The following is a 20,292-nucleotide window of genomic DNA, read 5'->3' as shown; positions in this document are numbered from 1 at the left end:
CATACCCACACCCTGGTGTTCATCATTGATTGTGACACCACGGGCTCTTATTAGAAGACACAATAAAAATTAGTGTCGCATGTGTTGCATGCAAATACGTTGGCCATGGATGGTATTTTAAATAGAATTTTCAGTGACTATAATTTTATTATCATTACTGTACAAACTCAAAATTGATAATCCGCCACTGCCATCATTATAAAGTCTTGATGTGTCTGTACATGTGCTAATGATCTGTAAAGCAATAAATAAACAAAATAAAGTGGTTTCAGTTTACCCAGCAGATAACCTTGAAGTGCTAGCTATGCCTGGAAGCCACACATGTACAGCCAGTTCAGCAGGTTGGGCCGGTCATATGCGGCCGCCCCATGGATTAGAAGGTAAATTCTAATCGAATGAACAACTGCACCAGACTAGGTGTGGGTATAGGTACAGTGTTAGCTATATTAATGAAGCCATGGAAGTTTTTAGAATGTTTGCAATCCTTCACCAGAATAGCCGGAAGTGAACAAAATTAATTGCGTAAACAAAATGGATAGATAGCTAACAGCTATATTATTGGAGTCGACACGACATCCAAAAGGACAAGACTAGTATAGTACATCACAGACCCTTGCGCTCGCTGCATGCATGGGCTTATCGATTAAAGACGCGCCGCTCGGAGTAGGGTGTGTCCGAGTAAAAAGCACTGGGTGTGACGGCCGGAAAATTACGGAAGTATAAATGCATTTGTTTTAAGCATAGTAGACACACCCTTTTTGGTTTGTATTTTTGAGTGCACCTCTTTTTGCAGCTATTGACGTGCCGGAACACTGAGGTGAAGCTATGGCTGAACAAGATGAGGAATATTTGAATGTAGCTTCTAACGCTGTTAAAGCTATAAAGGAAGGTACTGCTGCTACTTTTGGACCTTTCAAGTACGCGCTGTATGGCCGAGTAGTGGTAGAGACGTGGTTCGAGACTCTTGCAAGAATATATACCGCCACCCCATCCGTTTCCGTTCTTCTCTTGGGCACCTTAATAATGGTCTACGGAGTGTTTTGTGTTGGATTTGTCTATGCTAATATAAATTCCGACTTCAGCGACTTAGCTATCAGAGTCCAGGATAGGGACGACGTGGATTATACCACGAGGTTCGTTGGTGAGCTGGGTACGCAGGAAGTCGTTCTCCAGTATCGACCTCAGCCGGATTTAAGGAGCACCAACTTTATAAATACTCTACTGGACCATGTTAGTCTATTGAGATCAGTTATTGACTTGCCGGTTACCTACAAGGGAAGGTAAGACTGAATGTATGTAGCTGTAGCTATTTAGAGCTATTTAGCATGCAGTTTCCCGACTGATGAGCTAACTGATTACTGAGCCGCTAGGCCAAGCCGTAGCTAGCTACAAGGAAAAATTACATTAGCAAAAAAAAAAAAAAAAATAGTCTATACCCCAAAAAAATACCCATGGCTAAGGATTAAATGTCGCATGTATTATTTCTAGCTTATATTAGCTCCATCATCAGGTGTACTAAGGCGACCTGCCTTCTTTTTTTTTTTTTCGTATCGTGGTCAGATATATAAGGCCACACCAAGTCAAACCTTAGTTTCTGGTCACCCGCCCGCATGGTAAACCTGGAACCCTAGTTTATGAGGACTATTATTAATATTACAGGTGCTTAAGTGCATGTGACCCAGCAAGACACTTATTTTTTACTGTAAAAGATCGAGATACTCTAATAGAGCAGTCAGGGATTCCAATAGAGCAGTCACACTACTCTTAACTCTAATATTAGGTATATATGCCACACTAATAAAATGTTTCTAACTATAGCTAGTTTTGTCCTTAATTATATAGCTGTTCAGATTATAACTGTTACTAATGCTTCTGTAACCAAAGTAATTTCAGTAGCATTAACTACTAGCCCATGCAGATGGGCCATAGCTTTAACTTTATAATTCAAATGTAGTCCTCTAATGATTAGTCTAGTAACTTCAAATTCCTTATCACTGAACACTGCAGGGGTATGGAAAGCCGGCAACATTCGGTGAGCTTAAACTTAAACTTTTCCATAACTAAAATTAGATTGGCAAGTAGAAACCCTTATAGTTTAAACATTCCCAGATGATCACTAAAAAACTCTAGTCTGGAGCACTCAATGACTCAAAACTTTGACAGTTACTTTTCTCAAGGTTACTGAATAGAAGGCTGGAAACACATAGCTAGTAGGCTACGACTTCACATCTGAATGAAGAATTTATGATGTGAAAATAGAAGTTAAATTTCATTTTGGATCATGATCATTTGAACAACTTAGCTATATAAGTCATAGTAATATTTTCCTGACATAGCTAATGAGACATTTATTTCACTTGGAAAGCATAAGTAGCTACATGAGCAAAACATTTCCTATAGTATATTCTAAATAAATAAATAAATAAATAAATAAATAAATAAATGAATAAATAAATAAATATACTTAAATGCTATACATCAGTGTATAGCTAGCCATGATCCATCAACAACTTTCCTAGTGCATTTTTTGCCGAAGCACAACTACTTATGCTCAACTACTCAAAACAAAATCAACATGAATTTGCTAAATTGAGCAAATAATAATACCATACAGTATATTGTCACAGTAGAGTCTATAGTCCTGAAGTCCTGATCATCCGCCCGCCCGCATCCATTTGTAGGCTTGGGAGTGACCAGAAACTAAGGTATGACTTGGAGTGGCCTAACCTGTGTACACAGGTTCTAATAGTTCTTGCGCGCCGACAAAATTTAAAGTGGAAGCCACGTGTGGTAATTATAGTTTGAAGTTCAAAAATAAATCGATTTGATTGGACGAAATGCTATGCACGTGATTTCGCTTGTTTTTGCTGTCGCGCAAGAACTATTAGAAGCTGTGTAAAAAGCATGTAAACTCAGCCTCGTGCAGTTATGACGAGTCACGCCCTACGTGGGTGTTATAGCTACTGGCAAGCGATTCGTTCACTACAGTAATGTCAGCAGGGAAGCCATCACGCTGCGCTACCGCGAATTGAAAAGATCAATGGGATAGCTACAGGCAGTGTTGGGCAAGTTACTTTGTAAAAGTAACTAGTTACATATTACATATTACTTGCAACTGAACTATTTAGTTACAGTTACATATTACCCATAAAATAAAGTAACTGTAATAATATTACATATTATATTACTTTGTGTCCACAGCCTTAAGCTGTCACATGTGAAACTACCACCTTATCACGTGACATGATTGCGTTGTTAGACAATATGCAATCTTGGTTATAAGTAAGAAGCTGGTGAATAAGCTTCATTCAGTAGGCCTCGTTACTTCGTTGTGGCTAATCGTTACTAACGAGACTAGTAACTTCATTACTTGTAGTAAGAATATTATGTAATATTAGACTCGTTACAGTAACTATATCACTTAGGTAACGCATTACATTTGTATTTGTAAGTAAATTAACTTGCGTTATATTACCTGTTTTTATAGCGTATTTCGTTATATTACTTTGTTACCACAAAAGTAATAATATTACATAACGCGTTACTTATGTAACGCGTTACTCCCAACACTGGCTACAGGTAAGTCCATTAGCACTTGTGTGAGAATTGCAAGAATAGACCAATCAGATTGTAGCATATCAAAATTGATAAGGTTTCTTCTGCAAAGACTATGGCTTCTTACCATTCTTGGTGAACACTTTTGTTCCTATAGAGTTAGACAAAAGTGTTCAGATAAGTGAATCTGTTCGGATAAATGAAGCCCATTGATTTATATACAGATCTCTTTTCAATTACTCTAATGGAACTGTAATAGAACACACACTAATGACAAAATACTGTAATCAAAAAGTCAGTCTTAGTGTTTGAGGTGTTTGGATAACTGAGGTTTGGATAACTGAGGTTTGGATAGCAAGGATCCACTGTAATTATAATAATAGTTGTATTCATAGAAGCACAAGGGCTGCATGTGCTCAGTTGTTTGTGCATTCCAGCTGCACAAGTGCTATAGTAGTGATGCAGAGCAGTAGTGATGCTCATTTCAGGAGGTCATAGCCAGACTAGGCTGAAGCGGCATTGAACAGTGAAAAAACTAGGCTCGTAGCCTTACTGTCTGAAGGCATCAGTCACGAAGTTAAAAAACTAATAAATTACAAACTGAACTACTACAAGCAAGCTAACTTTAATACAATTAGGCACCTATCATTGTTAAGCCCCACTCACCCCAATACTAGTCTGGCAGTGCCTATCTCTTTGCATTGAGTATGGGTCTGGTCACTCTAGCATTCAAAATTTGTAGTGTGTTACCCAAAACAGGTAGCACCAATCAGATTGCATTGTTGCTATAATTACTAAATATTTGTGACATTTTTTTGGAGTTACCATACATAATGTGTGAAAGAGTTTGTCACGAAGTTTTGTGAAGATACGATATGATTAAGGCTGCTTGTAGTCGCCAATAGGATGTTCTTTAAAAGAACTAAAGATGGAGGTAGTGAGAGAGCCTTGTAGTTAGAACTGATGTACTTGTAATGCTGCCTAATCAATATGGAAAGAATCTCAATTATGCTAGCAGCCATTCATTAATCTATCTTGCGAACTACTTACTTTGAGACATGCCATTCTTGCTGTCATTATTGTGACATCATTCCTTCCTCTCTATGTGAAGGGGCGGGCACTGTCAGACTACTGGAGGGTGGGGATATAGTGGGGATCTGGTAGAAGTCAAATTCTCCATCCTGGGGATAAATTGTTAGGTCAAATCCCATACCTATGACGCGTGAAAATATGAAGGGATTTGATAAGGAGCTTCGTTTTATCATGTGCCACATGTAAAAACTTTTCACCACTTGTTCAATTCCCATTACATTTTAAATTTCAAATCCCTTCCTAAAGTCCAACATTTCCCATGCTGGGGGAAGTGGGGCTTAACATTGATAGGTGTATACAAAAACTGTCAGTGTCTCCACATTGTACATTATGTACAAAAAATGCAAAAGAGCACCCAGTAGAATCCATCTGACAAACCATGCTAAAAACAAAGCCCTTTAAGAATGGAATCTGAACTTTTGCTATAATGCTTTAATAGTGGCAGTTATTCAGTTAACTCCACCATGATGTGCATTCAATTAGTTACCTCAGTACACAAGCCTCGGTTTGCCCTTACCCAAATTCACTAAAGTTGGTCTCATTCTATGAGTTGAATCATACTGATTAAGAATCCACTCAAACTAAGGACTTAATTGACCATTTCACAAAGGTAAATCATGAAAAAATATTTTCACAGTGCTATTTCATACCTGATGATCAGTGTTGGGGGTAACACATTACATAAGTAACGTGTTATGTAATAATTATTACTTTTGTGGTAACAAAGTACTATAACGAAATATGCTGTAAAAACAGGTAATATAACTCAAGTTACTTTACTTGCAAATGTAACGCGTTACCTAAGTAATGAAGTTACTGTAACGAGTCTAATATTACATAATATTATTACTACAAGTAACAAAGTTACTAATCTCATTAGTAATCCACTGAGTAACGCCTAGCCACTACGAAGTAACGAAGCCTACTGAATGAAGCTTATTTACCAGCTTCTTGCTTATAACCAAGATTTGCACATTGTCCAACAATGCAATCATGCCACGTGATAAAGTGGTAGTTTCACACGTGACAGCTTAAGACTGTGGACACAAAGTAATATAATATGCAATATTATTATAGTTACTTTATTATATGGGTAATATGTAACTGTAACTAAATAGGTCAGTTGTACATAATATGTAATATGTAACTAGTTACATTTAAAAAGTAACTTTCCCAACACTGCTGATGATTCTAGTAAACTATACCACATCTACAAAAATTAAGTACCTTTATTTGTACTGTCAAACATTAATAATAAGTATGCATAAGTTATGATACATTGTTTGAATCTTTTCCGTAATCTTTGATTCATAAAATTTAGTGTACAGTTGAAGTGATGCATTGTTTGATATCCGTTTGAAATTGTGTTGCATATGGCGGTTTGTATGTAGCTAGCTACTTGAATTGAACAATTGATACTAAAAATATATATCACAAGGGTACAGTAGAGAGACAGCATGAGGCAAAGCTGAGTGCTATATTGGCTTGAGACCATATTTTTTGTAGTGCATGAGCTTGCATAGTGCTTTTACTATGAATCCAGTGTTCCAATCAAGAAGAAAGCAAGTAATACAGTCTATCATGGTCTGAAATACCATAAAAAGCTCGTGATTAGCAAAAGGGTGATTAATTTTGTAGTGATCAACAATTACACAATTTCAGATTCATCAGAATCAAATGGTACCGTTTAAGTAGGGATCGTCCTGAAAATTTTGCACGTCACCCAAAATTCTGCCTCTAAAAATCCTCCTAGAGACATTTTACATGATGCAAATCACCTTTACGGAATAGTACTAGTCCATATAATATATAGAACAGCATTAAATATAACAAAATACTTACAGGTGGAATTTTTTTTAAATGCTAAAACTTGGCTTTTAGTCTCACTGCCTCACTCCCTCACTGTCTTACTGACCACAGTCGCAAGGCTAGAGGCCAAATGAAGCAGCGCACAGCCACCATTTTACGCCACAATAGCAAACTCACCAGGGGGATGAGGTTCCGTAAAGTGTAGGCCCTCTGTACCTTGTCTATTCTTTTATCTTCAATCAGGCTGCTTGTCTTCTTCTTCATCCAACAAAACCATATCAAGGTGTTAAATTTTCCATATCAACACTTACATAATAGACACCACAGAATTATTTCAGAGTCCCGGCACTACTATAAGAGATATACTAGCTAGATATCTGCAAGTTCACGATTGAGATCCCGCTCGTGATAGGTTCGTGACCACGCTCATCAATTAAAGATCTATAGTACGTTCACGTTGAGCTGAATCCTCAAAAACGATTAATAACTTACGATTGCTACATCGCACGGACCTCCTGTATTGCTCGATACGTAGCGCTTCTCAATCCGTTAAAAATATATTAAAAGCACTTCATTCGAATGTAAAACACTCTAGTTATGACACTGTAAAGTTTTGCCATACATTTTCAATGGGGAAGCCTCTAAAGCACGGTCCTTTGATGTTCATGTTGGCACATATTTGTGGCGAAGCCAGATGTCACACTCCCGCCCTCAACACGTATGATTTCACCATCTGTTATGCAAGAGGCTGTAATACACTTTTGTAAGAAAACAGTTTTTGTGTGTGTAAAACAGAGTTGCATGAGAGAGCTGGGGCCACTGTTGCATTGTATTTAGAAGATAAGTGGCCCACTTATCTTCAGGGGAAAAACCTCTTTCAGCCATTAAGAGGAAAAACCCAAATTATAACAGCTCAAGTACTTTTATCCAGCATAGGCGTACCTGCAAGTGAAATAAACAGCATGTTTTAACTTCACATTTACCACACAACTGCTTATTCTCTCCTATTCCCATCTAGTCAATTTGTCACTTTAATCCTTTTCCCATCACTTTGTGCATATGCCATACAAGCCATTTCAAATCAGCACCTGGTTCTCGAAGTCACATTCCCACAGAACTCTACAAAAAGTTTCACCAAATTAAAACAAAAACCTTTTTGTATGAATTTGGACCCATGATACCTCTAAACACTCCTGCACTGATCAATATACACAATGTCTGGTATGTTCACCTTCTGCAAGCATAATAAAGTAACAATAACTTTGAAAGTGCATGCACTTACACTTCATCTGTTGTTGTTTTTTTGTTCATGTACTTTGCAGAGTTCAATCCCAGCCACCCGATGACTCCTGGGGAACAACATACAAGTTGTAACACTAGTATTGTAATTATCAAACAATCTTACATCAGATGAAGTAGACTCGGACTCGCTGTTGCTGGTGGTGGAGGGGTCATTAATACCACCATCACCATCTTCACTATCGCTACTATCACTGCTGACGTGAATGAGGAATCGTTCTAGAAGTTCCTCATGAAGTTTCCATTAATGATCTTTGACTTCTTCTTGAACGTGCTTTATCAAAGATTGCCACCTCTCAGATGTAACAGCCTCAAATCCTTGATAAACCAGTTCCTTAACTTCAGTCAAAGTAAATCTAAACAGATGCCAAACTATAACAATGTCCATAACAATGTTGATATACCTATTGTTGTTCCGCTTTACATGTCCCTTCACTTGATTCCAGGCCATCTCAATAGGATTCAGTTCACAGTGTGCAACTGGTAATCTGACTACTTCATGACCTATTATTATGTTAGCCGAAAGAACTGGAATCACAACAGTATACCAGAAAAAAGCCATACCAGAAAAATGTGAGAGCCACAATGTATACACTTAACATACCTTTACTTCCAGCTATCTCATCTATAGCATATCTTGGAGGAGTTTTTGCTCGTTTGATGATTTCACACAGATCTCTCTTCAGTGAACTTTCTGGATATGCTATACCTGTGAACCGTCATACAGTCACATACTGAAACAGTGACAGTATATACATACTGCCGTACGTTTCTTATCTAACCACTCTTTCAGCTGTACTTTTCACCACTTTTGCTTTGGTTGCTCCTCCAAGTGGCGGCTGCAGTTAACACAGTAATGTTTACAGTTGTTAGATAACTGGCATTGTCCATTACAATCAGACAATTGGCTGGTAATGCTGGAAGTAACTTTTCCTGAAACTATCTTTCAAAATTGTCTGCATTCATTTCTTGATGGTAACCAGCTGCAGATCCTTTCTTGGCTTTAAAAACCCAATCACAACCTGAAAGAACAACTGTGTTCACATCATAGAAAATTACTGGGAACCCATCCATCTTTGCCTCCAGCATGTAAGATAATAAGGCGCTCTCCTTTACGTGATGGCTTGCTATGTATAAATTAGGTTAAACGAGCAGAATTTTGAAAGCTATTTAATCAACCTGACTCCTCCTATAGTCCCCCCAGTAGTCTTATCAGCATCTACCCAGGCTCTGGACTTTCTATCATGCGCATTGGCCCAAGTCTCATCCAAGTACACCACTGGTTTTCCTTCAGTTCTGTTGCGCCTCATTCGTCTCAAATATTTATGACGCTGATGGACTATGCTCATAGTATACCCTGTATGTATGTGTAGTAAAATTAAAACACACAAACTGGTGCAATGCTAGCCTCTTGTCATTAATTGTTCTATGCTTGAATCCCATATCCTTCAATACCCTCCTAAGTGATGTTCTCCCCCCCAAAGAAAACACCATCATTCCGAAGTTTTGACTGTAGACGGAGTAACAAAACCAAAGGCTCGAGCATTCAAATTCACCCACCAAAATCTTCGACAGTGATAGATTTTCTTTCTTGTCATATAACGAATGTATCTTCCGTCTGATTGCATCCTGGTCGAAACTGTCTGCATCGACACGGATTCATGAACGTCTGTACTTGCCGTGATGATGAGATGAATTGAGTAGGCTCCTGCAAACTGCTTTTGTACCTTTTTCTTGGCATAGAAAACCCGCCTTTCTTGCTGTACTCCATCCTCACTCTTACAATAGATGACTCTGAAATCCCTACGTGGCAAAATGAATACCAAACCCAGCTGCAAAGAGCTGGAAGACATTTAATACCAGTGGCCTTTGAGATTCTCTGCTTCACATTGACGGAAACTTTAGACTTATTCGCTTCTTGCTCAAAGTAGTTCCATAGCTTCATGAGTAGAAACTTTGTTTGGCTGTTTAACCTCTTTCCAAGAGGATTTCGTTCCGCACTCACTGACGCTGCACTGGACGCCATATTTTTGACAATTAAGTGCGTCCCCGTAACATGAGCTTACGAATAAATGTGTCATGAACATCATGTTTAAAGCCTTTGATCTTGTATGACTTCTTAACCGACAACCCTGGATTCAGCTCAACGTGACTGTACTACAGGTGGACTAATAGCGATAGAGTACGGAGACCACACCTCTTACCAATCTAGCTGCTTGCTTAACAGTAAAGTGTGGTCTGAGGTGCCATCAATGCTGCAAAGTTGATGGCATCAATATCAAGTGACCACTGATGCTAACCAAGAATTTATTATCGCCCCTGTATTATTATTAGGGCTCACCAGGGGCACAAGTGCTAGTGTACAAAGAGATAATTTTAAAAGATTCTTTAAAACTGTCGTTGGACTTCATTTCTGTTGCATATAAATAATTTTCCAAGTTTTGTGAGCCCACAGAATCAATGTTTATGGTGCAGAAAAAATCCAGCAACCAGCTGTGCCATTGAAAAAAAATTTATATATATATATATACATATATACACAAGATGCAGTATTTTCAAATGCACCTGAAATCTACTGTAGTGAGCAAATCATGTAACGCAGTGAACAAATCATGTAATGGCATGAGCGGATCACTAAGATATACGCTACAGACATGCCCTAGTGGCACGCTTAGACCATTTTTTCCCTTTTGAATTTGGGTGTGAAAAGGAGTCTGGTGTAACGCCATCATTTGGAATCGTTTGAAGAGTCGCAATTAAGCCACTAACACAGTGTTTTCTTGTTCCTGCAGCTTCTGAACGATTATTGCAACATGCACGTAAAACATGACAACATATTAAATTTTGCTTTTTTTGCAGCTGGTTTGCAATCCTTCAAATGAAAATATATCTAAAGATTCAAAACAAAGCAGCTATTGGAGTTACACTAGACCCCTTTCCCCCACCCAGATACAAAAACTATTCACACGCTATTCAAAGAGAAATACAAATTTCCTGTTTGAGCTCTGCATCAATGTGAAAATGTCGTGAGGAAGTTTCTTTTTTCAGTATTGTATCTTTAAGCCACAAAGCAAGTAGTGGCTAAGCAAGCCATGCAAGGATCTACTGTATCAATTGTGAAGGTTCACGGTTACACTGCATCCATGCCCTGTAGATTCTCTGGCAGCAGGAAGTAGCAGTACGTAGCCCTTTAGCTTTCATTACATCTCTCAAATTTCACCAAATCGTAGAATTTTGGTTCATACTTATAAGGCCAACATAATAATGTTTCCCATAATCCAGAAACCTCTACAATTTATCGCTGTTTAGTGTACCAATTGTGACAATTTCTATGTGTATTACTAGTTACATGTACACACTTACAAGTCTGACACACCAATGAGCATTGAGGTTTAGTATAGCGGTAGAAACACAACTATCAAATTGAGATAGAGGTAGCTAGCTAAGAGGCCAAATTTTTTTTACTATACGCTAGAAATGTAATTTTGGTGATATCTCATTCCGAAGAGGTGGGAATTATAGGGTCTTATGTTCATTCTACATGTGAAGAAATTTGTGGAGATTTGCTCCAGGTATTTGTTCACTAAAATATTAATAGTTTCTATTGTATTGACACTTTATACTTCACATATTTTTTCAGAGCCAGCCTTTAGGTTAGAGAGTAAAGGCAGCCTGCCTAGGATCCCAGCCCTGATGGGCCCCATAGCTTCAAAAACAGGGGCCCCAGGCTTCAAATTGTTCTTTGTTTGCTACAGTGCTATTCATACATCCAACTACTTTCACACTTCCTTCATTATCAAAAGTCCACTATTATTAACTCTTGATATTTTGTACACAGTAGTAATAAGATTAGTAAATATTCAAGTCCTTCCACTGTGATGGAAACTTTGCTACTGAGTAATTAAATTTTGGTCATAATGAAAGACTCAAATACTCAGTAAGGCTAAGAAAAACATTTTCCGTGGTTAAAATACAGTACTTTCAGCCAAACTGTACAATACAACATTTTGGCAGAAGAAAATTATGGCGAATTTGACAAAATGACTTCAATTCACCAAAATATTCTTGTCCATTTCTTTGCCAACTAAATAGAGATAATGCAGTATGACACAAACATTCACCAAAATATTATCTGCCAAATTCTATCTCGAGTTAAATCACCAAAATTTTATCTCGCCAAAATTTTGTATCGTACAGTATTTAATTGCAGTTACATCATGTATTGAAAATGAACTTCTGTTAGCCTACAAATAGGCCTTGGCACACATTAGTGTATCATGTGCAGTTTTATAACTACCTGTATAGAACTGAGGTCTATTCAAGTGTTCTATAACTGCCCAGATATAGGCAACCTCTTGTTTCACTACCTTTTTAGTTTTTCCCTTGTTTCACTACTTTTGTTTATTTGATCCATAATCGAACTAAAAAATTCTATTTTTTCTTCTACTTGTGTAAAGTAGCTAAGTCTCCTTTAGCAACAAGAAAATATTAGTACTAGCCCAAAATGTTGGCAGCATAAAACTTAGGTGAATTGTCATAAGCAGAGAAACTGAATCATACTGAATTGTAAAACAGTAATATTCTTGAATTTAAGCAGACCCCAAGACGGCATTAAGAAAGTTAGCTTCGTTAATTTAATTGCTTATGGTTGGTAGGAACAATAATAATAGTCTGCGTGAGGGACAGATGTGTTGAGTCAGCCTTCACATGGCAGATTGTGACTTTGCATTATGTGTGGAATTCACAAACACAAATTAATATGTAAATAGGAAGCCATCATCAGTTAAGTGACAAACCATACCATGACGTGTAGTTGTGACAATGGTCCTTTTCATGCCATAGGTAGTTGAACAACACCTGTTCATTGCCTTTGCTTTGGATTGCTATCGTTTTTTGTCCAAGTCATCATTAGAACATACAACCTTTGGCTTCACAGATGTTCAAAGCCACTACAACTATTACCTACAAATACCATGAGCGCAGCAGTTATAGAATAATCCAATAACTGGCAAGGAGCTTCAATGTGACAGGCAACAGTCACAATTTGTATGCTGTGACTGTAGCGACCAAACTGTAGGTCATGTTCCAAGCCACTATAGGTAATATTTATTAGGATAGGTGGATTAATTGTTTGTAGTAATAAGAATATGCCTTAGGGCAATCTAGAAATTCTTTTTAACACCAATGAATGTCAGAAAACTAATTTAAAAAGTGATCCAGTCCACACTGTTGGTGGAAGTGTTTGAAGTTCCTATCCTATATACCAATCTACATGTTTGCCTGTAGCTGCAAATCAAAACGCTGCAGAAATCAAGACATGATGCCCTAGTTCACTGATCATGTAGGATACCCTCACTCGAGGTCCACTACAAGATTGAGATGCTATTAACAAACCAGTCACCCTGACCATGTAATACCGTAATTTGCTTGTACAAAAATTTCTTGCACAAAATTTTTACATAAAATCAAACTACTCTAATAGAGCAGTCATTCACATAAATCATAACAATGAATTGTATTAACCCAACTGTTTAGTGCATGCAATTTTCCAAAATCTGGTCACATTTGTGAAGTACAGCAATAAAAACAATAGATGTTGTTCATTACAATTAGTAGACTACTAAAATCATAGTAGATAAAAGTGGTATAATATGGATGATGGCATAGCTATGTGGAAAGTCTAGCATATAATTCTCTTCAAGGAATTAGTGTCACCCATATTATCTCTTGTTTCACTACTTTTTACTGCTTGGATTCCTTCAAATTAACAATTTAAAAAATTAGTGCTTTTTGCTAATCTGTTAGACTGATTTACTGTAATTCACTTTTTTTCATGCAAAAAATTTCGTGATAAAAATTTTCTTGTAAAATATATTTTGGTCTCTAGTTTTGCAACTGTTGGATTACAGGGTACGTATATCATCAAATACAGGGTATTTCATCAAATTTATTGAATCCAAGGTACTGAGTACTAGTGACTACTGAGTACTGATCTAAATTAGTGTATAAATACAAATGTAACATTAAGACTGATCTTCCAAAATCCAGTCACAAGCATAAACCGATGTTTGCATTTATGTTGCTGTAGGACATATACATTTCGTGACTTGTGTGCCTATGTCCCGTACCCACCAACTGGAATGCCTGACTTTGATCGGATACTGAATGAACTACACACATGCGGAATGTTTACAATAGTGGATTGTTACTGGGAAGGATCATTGTTACAAAACCCGCCAGAGTCTGTTGTGGTTCCGCGACCAACATACTGTCCTGAAATGCCTGAGAATTTGACCTGGTCCAATTTTAATTATACACAGTTGACAGAGTGCATGAGAAATAACCCGAATGAATCTAATTATAATCCACAAGTCATTCAGGTACATACTTGTATTATATTTGTAATCATTATGAAATTACATTAATACACAGGGCTTTCTTGGACTTGGCATTGATGGTTATGTTGGAAGAGACTGTTTTTATTCACAAGGATGTCCAGTAAGGATTCTTTTCTCTTTAAAAATGTGATTTTTTTATTACAGGAAAGCTCACGATACGTTGAAGCAAATAGTAACCTGTTTCGTAATGTTGATGCCTGCAAAGGTGCAAGCAATGCTGCCGTCACGCCACATGCAATAGTAACAGGATATCAGGGAAATGACAATGGTACTGATCAGTTACGTACATTTAGAACTGATTTACTTTTGGGTGGCACAGACCTTGTTAGAAATAATCTGTTGTTTCATGGTATCAACATTAGTCGCATTGACACATTGGGATTGCTGGAAAGGTGGAAAGAACTCTTTTATGATGTAAGAAATTGCAATATAAAAGTGTTATGTTATCTATGTGCTGTTCTTTAGCATGTGGTAGATTATGATGAAGGAAGAATAATTCCACGCAGTAATAGAACATCTCGAGATCAAATGTATGGTTTTTCATCGATAACAGTCCCAGAATTTGTTGAAGAACTCAGTGTTGTTGTACCAGCACTTCTTGCCACCGGTTATGTCCTAATGGTTTTGTACTGTGCAGCAGCTTTTTTCAAATGTGATTCTATGCAGTCTCGGTGTGGAGTTGGACTGGTGCGTGATCATGTTTCTGATAGGTATATCACATTTACATATTTGATTTTAGATGGGAGTGTTTATTGTTATACTCGGCTCGGCTGCTGCTCTAGGAATTACTGCCTGGGCAGGACTGAAATTCACAGGGTTCACAACTCAAGTATGTTTATATGTATGTAGAACTAACACACAGAACTGCAATAGTACTGTATATAGTAGAAGATCATGGTGGTTAGTACTTTCTCACAAAAAAATTAATGCGGGTCAGAAACCAGCCTCACAATACCTACATGATGTCTTTACAGTGTTGGTTAGGTATAATCAAGTCCACTTCTTCTCAATTAACTCCAGTCTGTGACTCCAGCCTCATTATGTACACTCTAATTATTACCACTAGCTAGATTATCATGTCACTAACCCACCTTTAATATATTCATCCACTGCCACATGCCTACAGTAGTAACTCAAGCAGTTTAGAATTTAGCTTTCATTGCAAGAAGGAAATCTTATGCATACCTTAGTACTGTATAATAGGGACCACCAAGGTTGGGCATGGCACATGAAAAACATCACCCAAAAACTAGCCGTACTTTGTCATGATGACAATATTGGTTAGATAAAACTAATCTTAAGATCGACCCAAAACGTTTTCAACAAATTGCTATGGAATTTAATAAAAAATATTATTAAATAGAATTTTCTGGTGACCGACTGGCTGAATCACTGACTGAGTAACTGAATGACTGATGCCTTCACACAAGTGTAACTCAATAACGGCTAAGACTACGGGCTTGATTTTTTTCACTCTTCAGCATCACTTCAACCAGACAAATGCCTTTTGGCATACCACAGTATGTATAATGCATTCTTCATGGACTTACCAGTGTTCTCCTTTTGTGCCATTCATCTTTGCTGACAGTGAAAGGTGTTGATTTGGCAGTAGCTTGTGATGGCTTCCCTTTGTAATGGAAATCATCAGTATTTTTCGTAGTGGCTATACTTTAGAGGTGAACAGTTTTGATTTATAATGCTGTGTAATGGGTTGAACATAGCTGACACCGAAGCGTATAGGACTTGGTGTTTTCCACAAATGGAGAATCCGAGTAAGTTGTGTGTTCTTACAAAATCTTTTTCTGTACTTTATAAGTACACGAAAAATTAGGGACACCATAGCACATCAATAAAAAGTACTGAAACAAGCTGGAGTAGTGCATGATATTAATCATAGTAAAACAATAAGAAAAGTTCTATCCTTACTGTGCTCTTCCTGAAAATTTCAAATTTTTTGTGTACTTGTTTGACTTCTTTTGTAAAATAAAATTATTATAACTGGTGAATCCACACATACTGCATTAAAAGAAAGAAATGGTGCCCCCCCCCAGCTATCAATTATCATTTGAAAAGTGAAGTATCTATTATATCTTAATTTGTTTTAAAATTATATTATTAATTATATCGATATCTTCGATTCTTCCTTATAGATTTATCCATTTTTGGTATTGGGACTTGGTGTTGACGATATGTTTGTCATTGTTGGTACATTTCTGGAGATTGAGCAGAGGAAAGGCAGAAGCACCTCAATCAAAGAACTCATCAAGGATACAATGGTTATTGTCGGACCCAGTATCACACTGACGTCTGTCACTAACTTTGCTGGATTTCTGATGTGCTATATTATTCCTTTTATTACTTTAAGAGGTTTTGTAGTGGAGGTATGTGGTCAAAAATGTATGCACAACAACTCTTTAATATCTCATTTTTCAGGTGGCTGTTGCTATAACTCTCAATTACATTGGACTGGTCATAGGCATGCCCTGTTATCTCATAATAGACTACTACAGGTCCCATGGTAAACTGTTGGATGTGTTGTGTTGTATTCCGGTGTTCTGGAGAAAAAATGAAGACGATGACACTTCAAAAGAAGTTGATGAGAAAAAGGAAGAACCTGGCAAATCTGGTGTCATGGCAAGTGCTTCCTCGTGGTTATCTCAAGCTAACAAAGAATATAATTCCATCTTGACCTGGTTTGTTGTTAAATACTACTCCCCATTCCTTCAGAACTACATTGTAAAAGCTGTGGCAATTGTTGCATTTTTCATTATTCTGGCGGTAGGAATTTGGGGCTGTACGAGAATTAAGTATGATAGACATTTGGGAGACATTAGTACTAATGACAGATTCACTGATTATGCTAAGATAGATGACGAGTATTTTCAAACATATGCATTTATTGTTGCCACTAAAGATATTAATTATCCTGGATTGCAGCCACGGTTGTTAGAAATGGAGAGGAGAGTTGTTAACAGTGTCAATGTCATAGCGCCTACAAGTACTAATCGTTTGTGGCTAAGAGTGATGATTGAGTACTTTCAAAGTTTGCATGCTCGTGCATGTCAATTAAATATCACTGCTTTCCAAAACACTCTAACTCTAATTATTCCTGCCCTTGATCAAACATATCTACCAAATGAACCATCTTGTGTACGTGCTACCAATGTTACTACATATAGCCAAGAATGCCTATGTAATTATAACTTGTTTGCTGTTGAAGAGTTTAGAGGAATGGAGTTCACAGTCATTCCACCTGACAGGTTTTATTATTACCTTACGATTTGGGTAAGTTATACAGAAGTTGTGTGTGTGTGAATTATTATCAATATGTTTTTGCTATATAGGCAACTTTGGATCGTACCAATTTTCAGTTGCTTAGAGCTTTCTTGTCGCCTGCACCACTACTAACTGACTTTACAGTTGTAGTACCATCTGAACCACTACTGTATGCACAAGTAAACTTGTATGTGGACGACCTAACATCAGCTGATCTTGTAGTGGACCACCTTGAAAGTGTTAAAGACATTCTTGATGATCTTGAAATTGATGGTTACAATTTTGGAACAGCTGTACTTCTCTATGCACAGTTTCTTACCTTAAGCAGAGATACCTTGTTAGGAGCTGCCATCATTGTAATTTGTTGTTTTCTTGTGACGTCTGTATTCCTAATGGATCTACATAGTGGAATAGTCATGGGAACAATTCTAATAGTAAATGCTGTGGAGATATTTGGCTTTATAGGAGTTTTCGAAATTGACGTAAACTTTTTCCCAGCAACTGTGTTTCTTGCCGGCATTGCTCTTTGTGTGGAATTCACTGCACCATTAGTATTTTACTTCCTGAAAGCTACTGCAACAGGTACCGAAGGGCCTAAACATTTGTGGTTACGTAATCACAATGAAAGGATGCACAAGGCACTGGAACATCGTTTTACTCCCATCTTTAATGGAGCAGTTACAACCTTTGTTGGAGTCATTATGCTGCTGTTTGCACCTGTTCGATTCATTCAGCTGTATTTCTTTGCAGTTTATATGATTATTATTGTACTTGGGGTGCTTAATGGTCTCCTATTTCTACCAGTGCTGCTGTCTGTTGTTGGACCTTTTGCGCAAGTAAGTTAACAATTATAATGAATAAACAATCTATACCTTATTTAAATCACTAATGAAAAGTGTTGTAAAATGGTGTGTTTTAATTTCTTCTGGTACTATCAGTGGTCCCATTCATTTGTATATTTAGTATTGTTCTGTCTTTTCAGGTGTGGCCTGTTAATACAGCCCCCCCTCAACGTGACATACAGATGGGATATAGCAATCCCATTGGTACGGAGGACATGAAAGAAGAGGAGCTGAAAAAAGAGGAGCTGAAAGAATCGATGCTTTACTAACATCATTTATAAATTGGCTTGTTTTAGAGTCTTCGGGGTTCTGAATTCTTTAGATTTAGCTGTAGGGACATTTTCCTTGTTTAGATTTCTCAACCCTTCAGATTTTTTTTAGTTTTTGTGTAATCATTATTTAAACAAGTTATCTTCACCTTGTTGACAGACCTCCATCACTGCTCGGTGCCAGATTGCTGTTTGACTGGTCTCCTAATTCAGCCTGGATTCAGACTGCTCAATAGCTTATTGGTACACACAGAAATAGAACCTTATACAATCTTGGGATTCTTGGCAATGTATAGGCAAAATATTAAAACATGTGACGAAGACAAATTTGTAATAATGTATGATTTAAGAACTTGGGGTGGTGCCTTCACACCATTGTGATGAATACGTTCATTGTCATGTCACCAATCAGTCCTCCACACAAGTAAAAATCCAGTACAGTGAAAGTTGTATTTGCACCACCACAGTTTTCATTGGCTTCTGTATTTTTCAGGCATATCTGCTAGTATCCCTGATTTTCAAATTCAAAATGCTTGGCCAAATGGAGGAGTGATACCTCAGAGCTGGGACCTATCTGCATTGACTGTTGAGTCAAATTAAAGTAGCTGCAGGCTCCACTCCTGGTGGTGATCTTCAGACTAGTGGTATAATAACATAGCAAATGGCCATTGATTATAATTATTTTCCCTGTATCCCAATTTGATATGTTCTGTATGAGCAGTTTGGCCAACCTAGGAATGGCTATACAGCTTCATGGCCTAGATTAAAGATGTTTGCTGTAAATTTTATTTTTCCACCTCTCAGTGGCCCATAATTTCACCCAATTCATCCCTATGTAATCCTCTTGAATTTTGTAAACAACCCTTTCCCTAATATCATATCCATTCTAATTAAAGCTCACCTGATAGTCAACCTCGAGTTAAAAACAAGCAGGAAACTTAGCTGTTGGCTACTTGTATGTGGCCAGTGGCAGATTAAGTAGTTATGTGAGGGGACTGACCAGAGCATAGAATCTCTGGCATTGGAGATGTGCCCCACAGAAATTATGGTATCTCAAAATTCACCAGAATTAATTTTATAGGTACAATTTAAAACATTTCAACTAAAACACCAACTTATTTAGGCTATTTCCTGTCAATAAAAAGTTTTTAGTGTTACTTACTACAGTATATGAAAGCAGCAAAAAAAAAAAACAAGCTTTAAACACTGTACTTGGACTCACTTGGTACTGTGGTAAGGTACCAACTCTCATAGTAAGAGGTTGTTTGTTTGATTCCTGCTGTAGGCAATTTTCCTTGTTGACCACTTTTACGAACATGTTTTTGTGACTGTTCTATTAAGGTATTCAAACATTCTATTAGAGTATATCAATTTTTTCATAGTGTCAATATTCTGAGAGGGGTTTCAGCCTCTCCTACCACCTATGCACATAGCTGCAACTATTGTTGAGCTACAACACACTAAAATTTAATACTTAAATTAGCATTTCTCATGATTTAGCATCACTTGAGAAGAGCAAGGCGGACCCTTATAAGTGCTGTCATCATCTTGTTCACTACACCTCACGTATATAGTAAAATAATGAACTCTTGCCAGCCAGATAAAGAAACACTTAGTCAATTAACAGAAGTTGACAAAATGTACATATACGGCACTGGGTAAATCCAATTATGCTGTGGTATAGTCAAACATGGAGTTTGAACTTTTATATTGCCAACTTAAATTACCCGGGCTGCAATTTGTAATGGGTAG

General features: G+C 37.3%; 1 protein-coding gene across 2 annotated transcripts; it reads left to right on the top strand.

The window, feature by feature from the left end:
* The first annotated feature begins 756 nt into the window (after nt 1-756).
* Nucleotides 757-18,701, top strand: LOC136258155 (protein patched homolog 1-like). 2 transcript variants are annotated; one of them, XM_066051465.1, is made up of 10 exons: nt 757-1,280; nt 13,844-14,135; nt 14,188-14,253; nt 14,298-14,567; nt 14,619-14,840; nt 14,893-14,982; nt 16,304-16,534; nt 16,587-17,438; nt 17,498-18,265; nt 18,412-18,701. In XM_066051465.1, the coding sequence occupies exons 1-10, from the start codon at nt 826-828 to the stop codon at nt 18,538-18,540; spliced, it is 3,375 nt and encodes a 1,124-aa protein (XP_065907537.1). In that variant the 5' UTR covers nt 757-825; the 3' UTR covers nt 18,541-18,701. The 2 variants fall into 2 exon arrangements, with proteins under 2 accessions (XP_065907537.1, XP_065907538.1); XM_066051466.1 differs by lacking the exon at nt 757-1,280 and adding an exon at nt 8,201-8,328.
* The last annotated feature ends 1,591 nt before the right edge of the window (nt 18,702-20,292 follow it).

This window comes from Dysidea avara, chromosome 6 (assembly GCF_963678975.1).
Source record: "Dysidea avara chromosome 6, odDysAvar1.4, whole genome shotgun sequence".
NCBI classification, from domain to species: domain Eukaryota; kingdom Metazoa; phylum Porifera; class Demospongiae; order Dictyoceratida; family Dysideidae; genus Dysidea; species Dysidea avara.
This window is presented reverse-complemented; position numbering and strand designations above follow the sequence as displayed.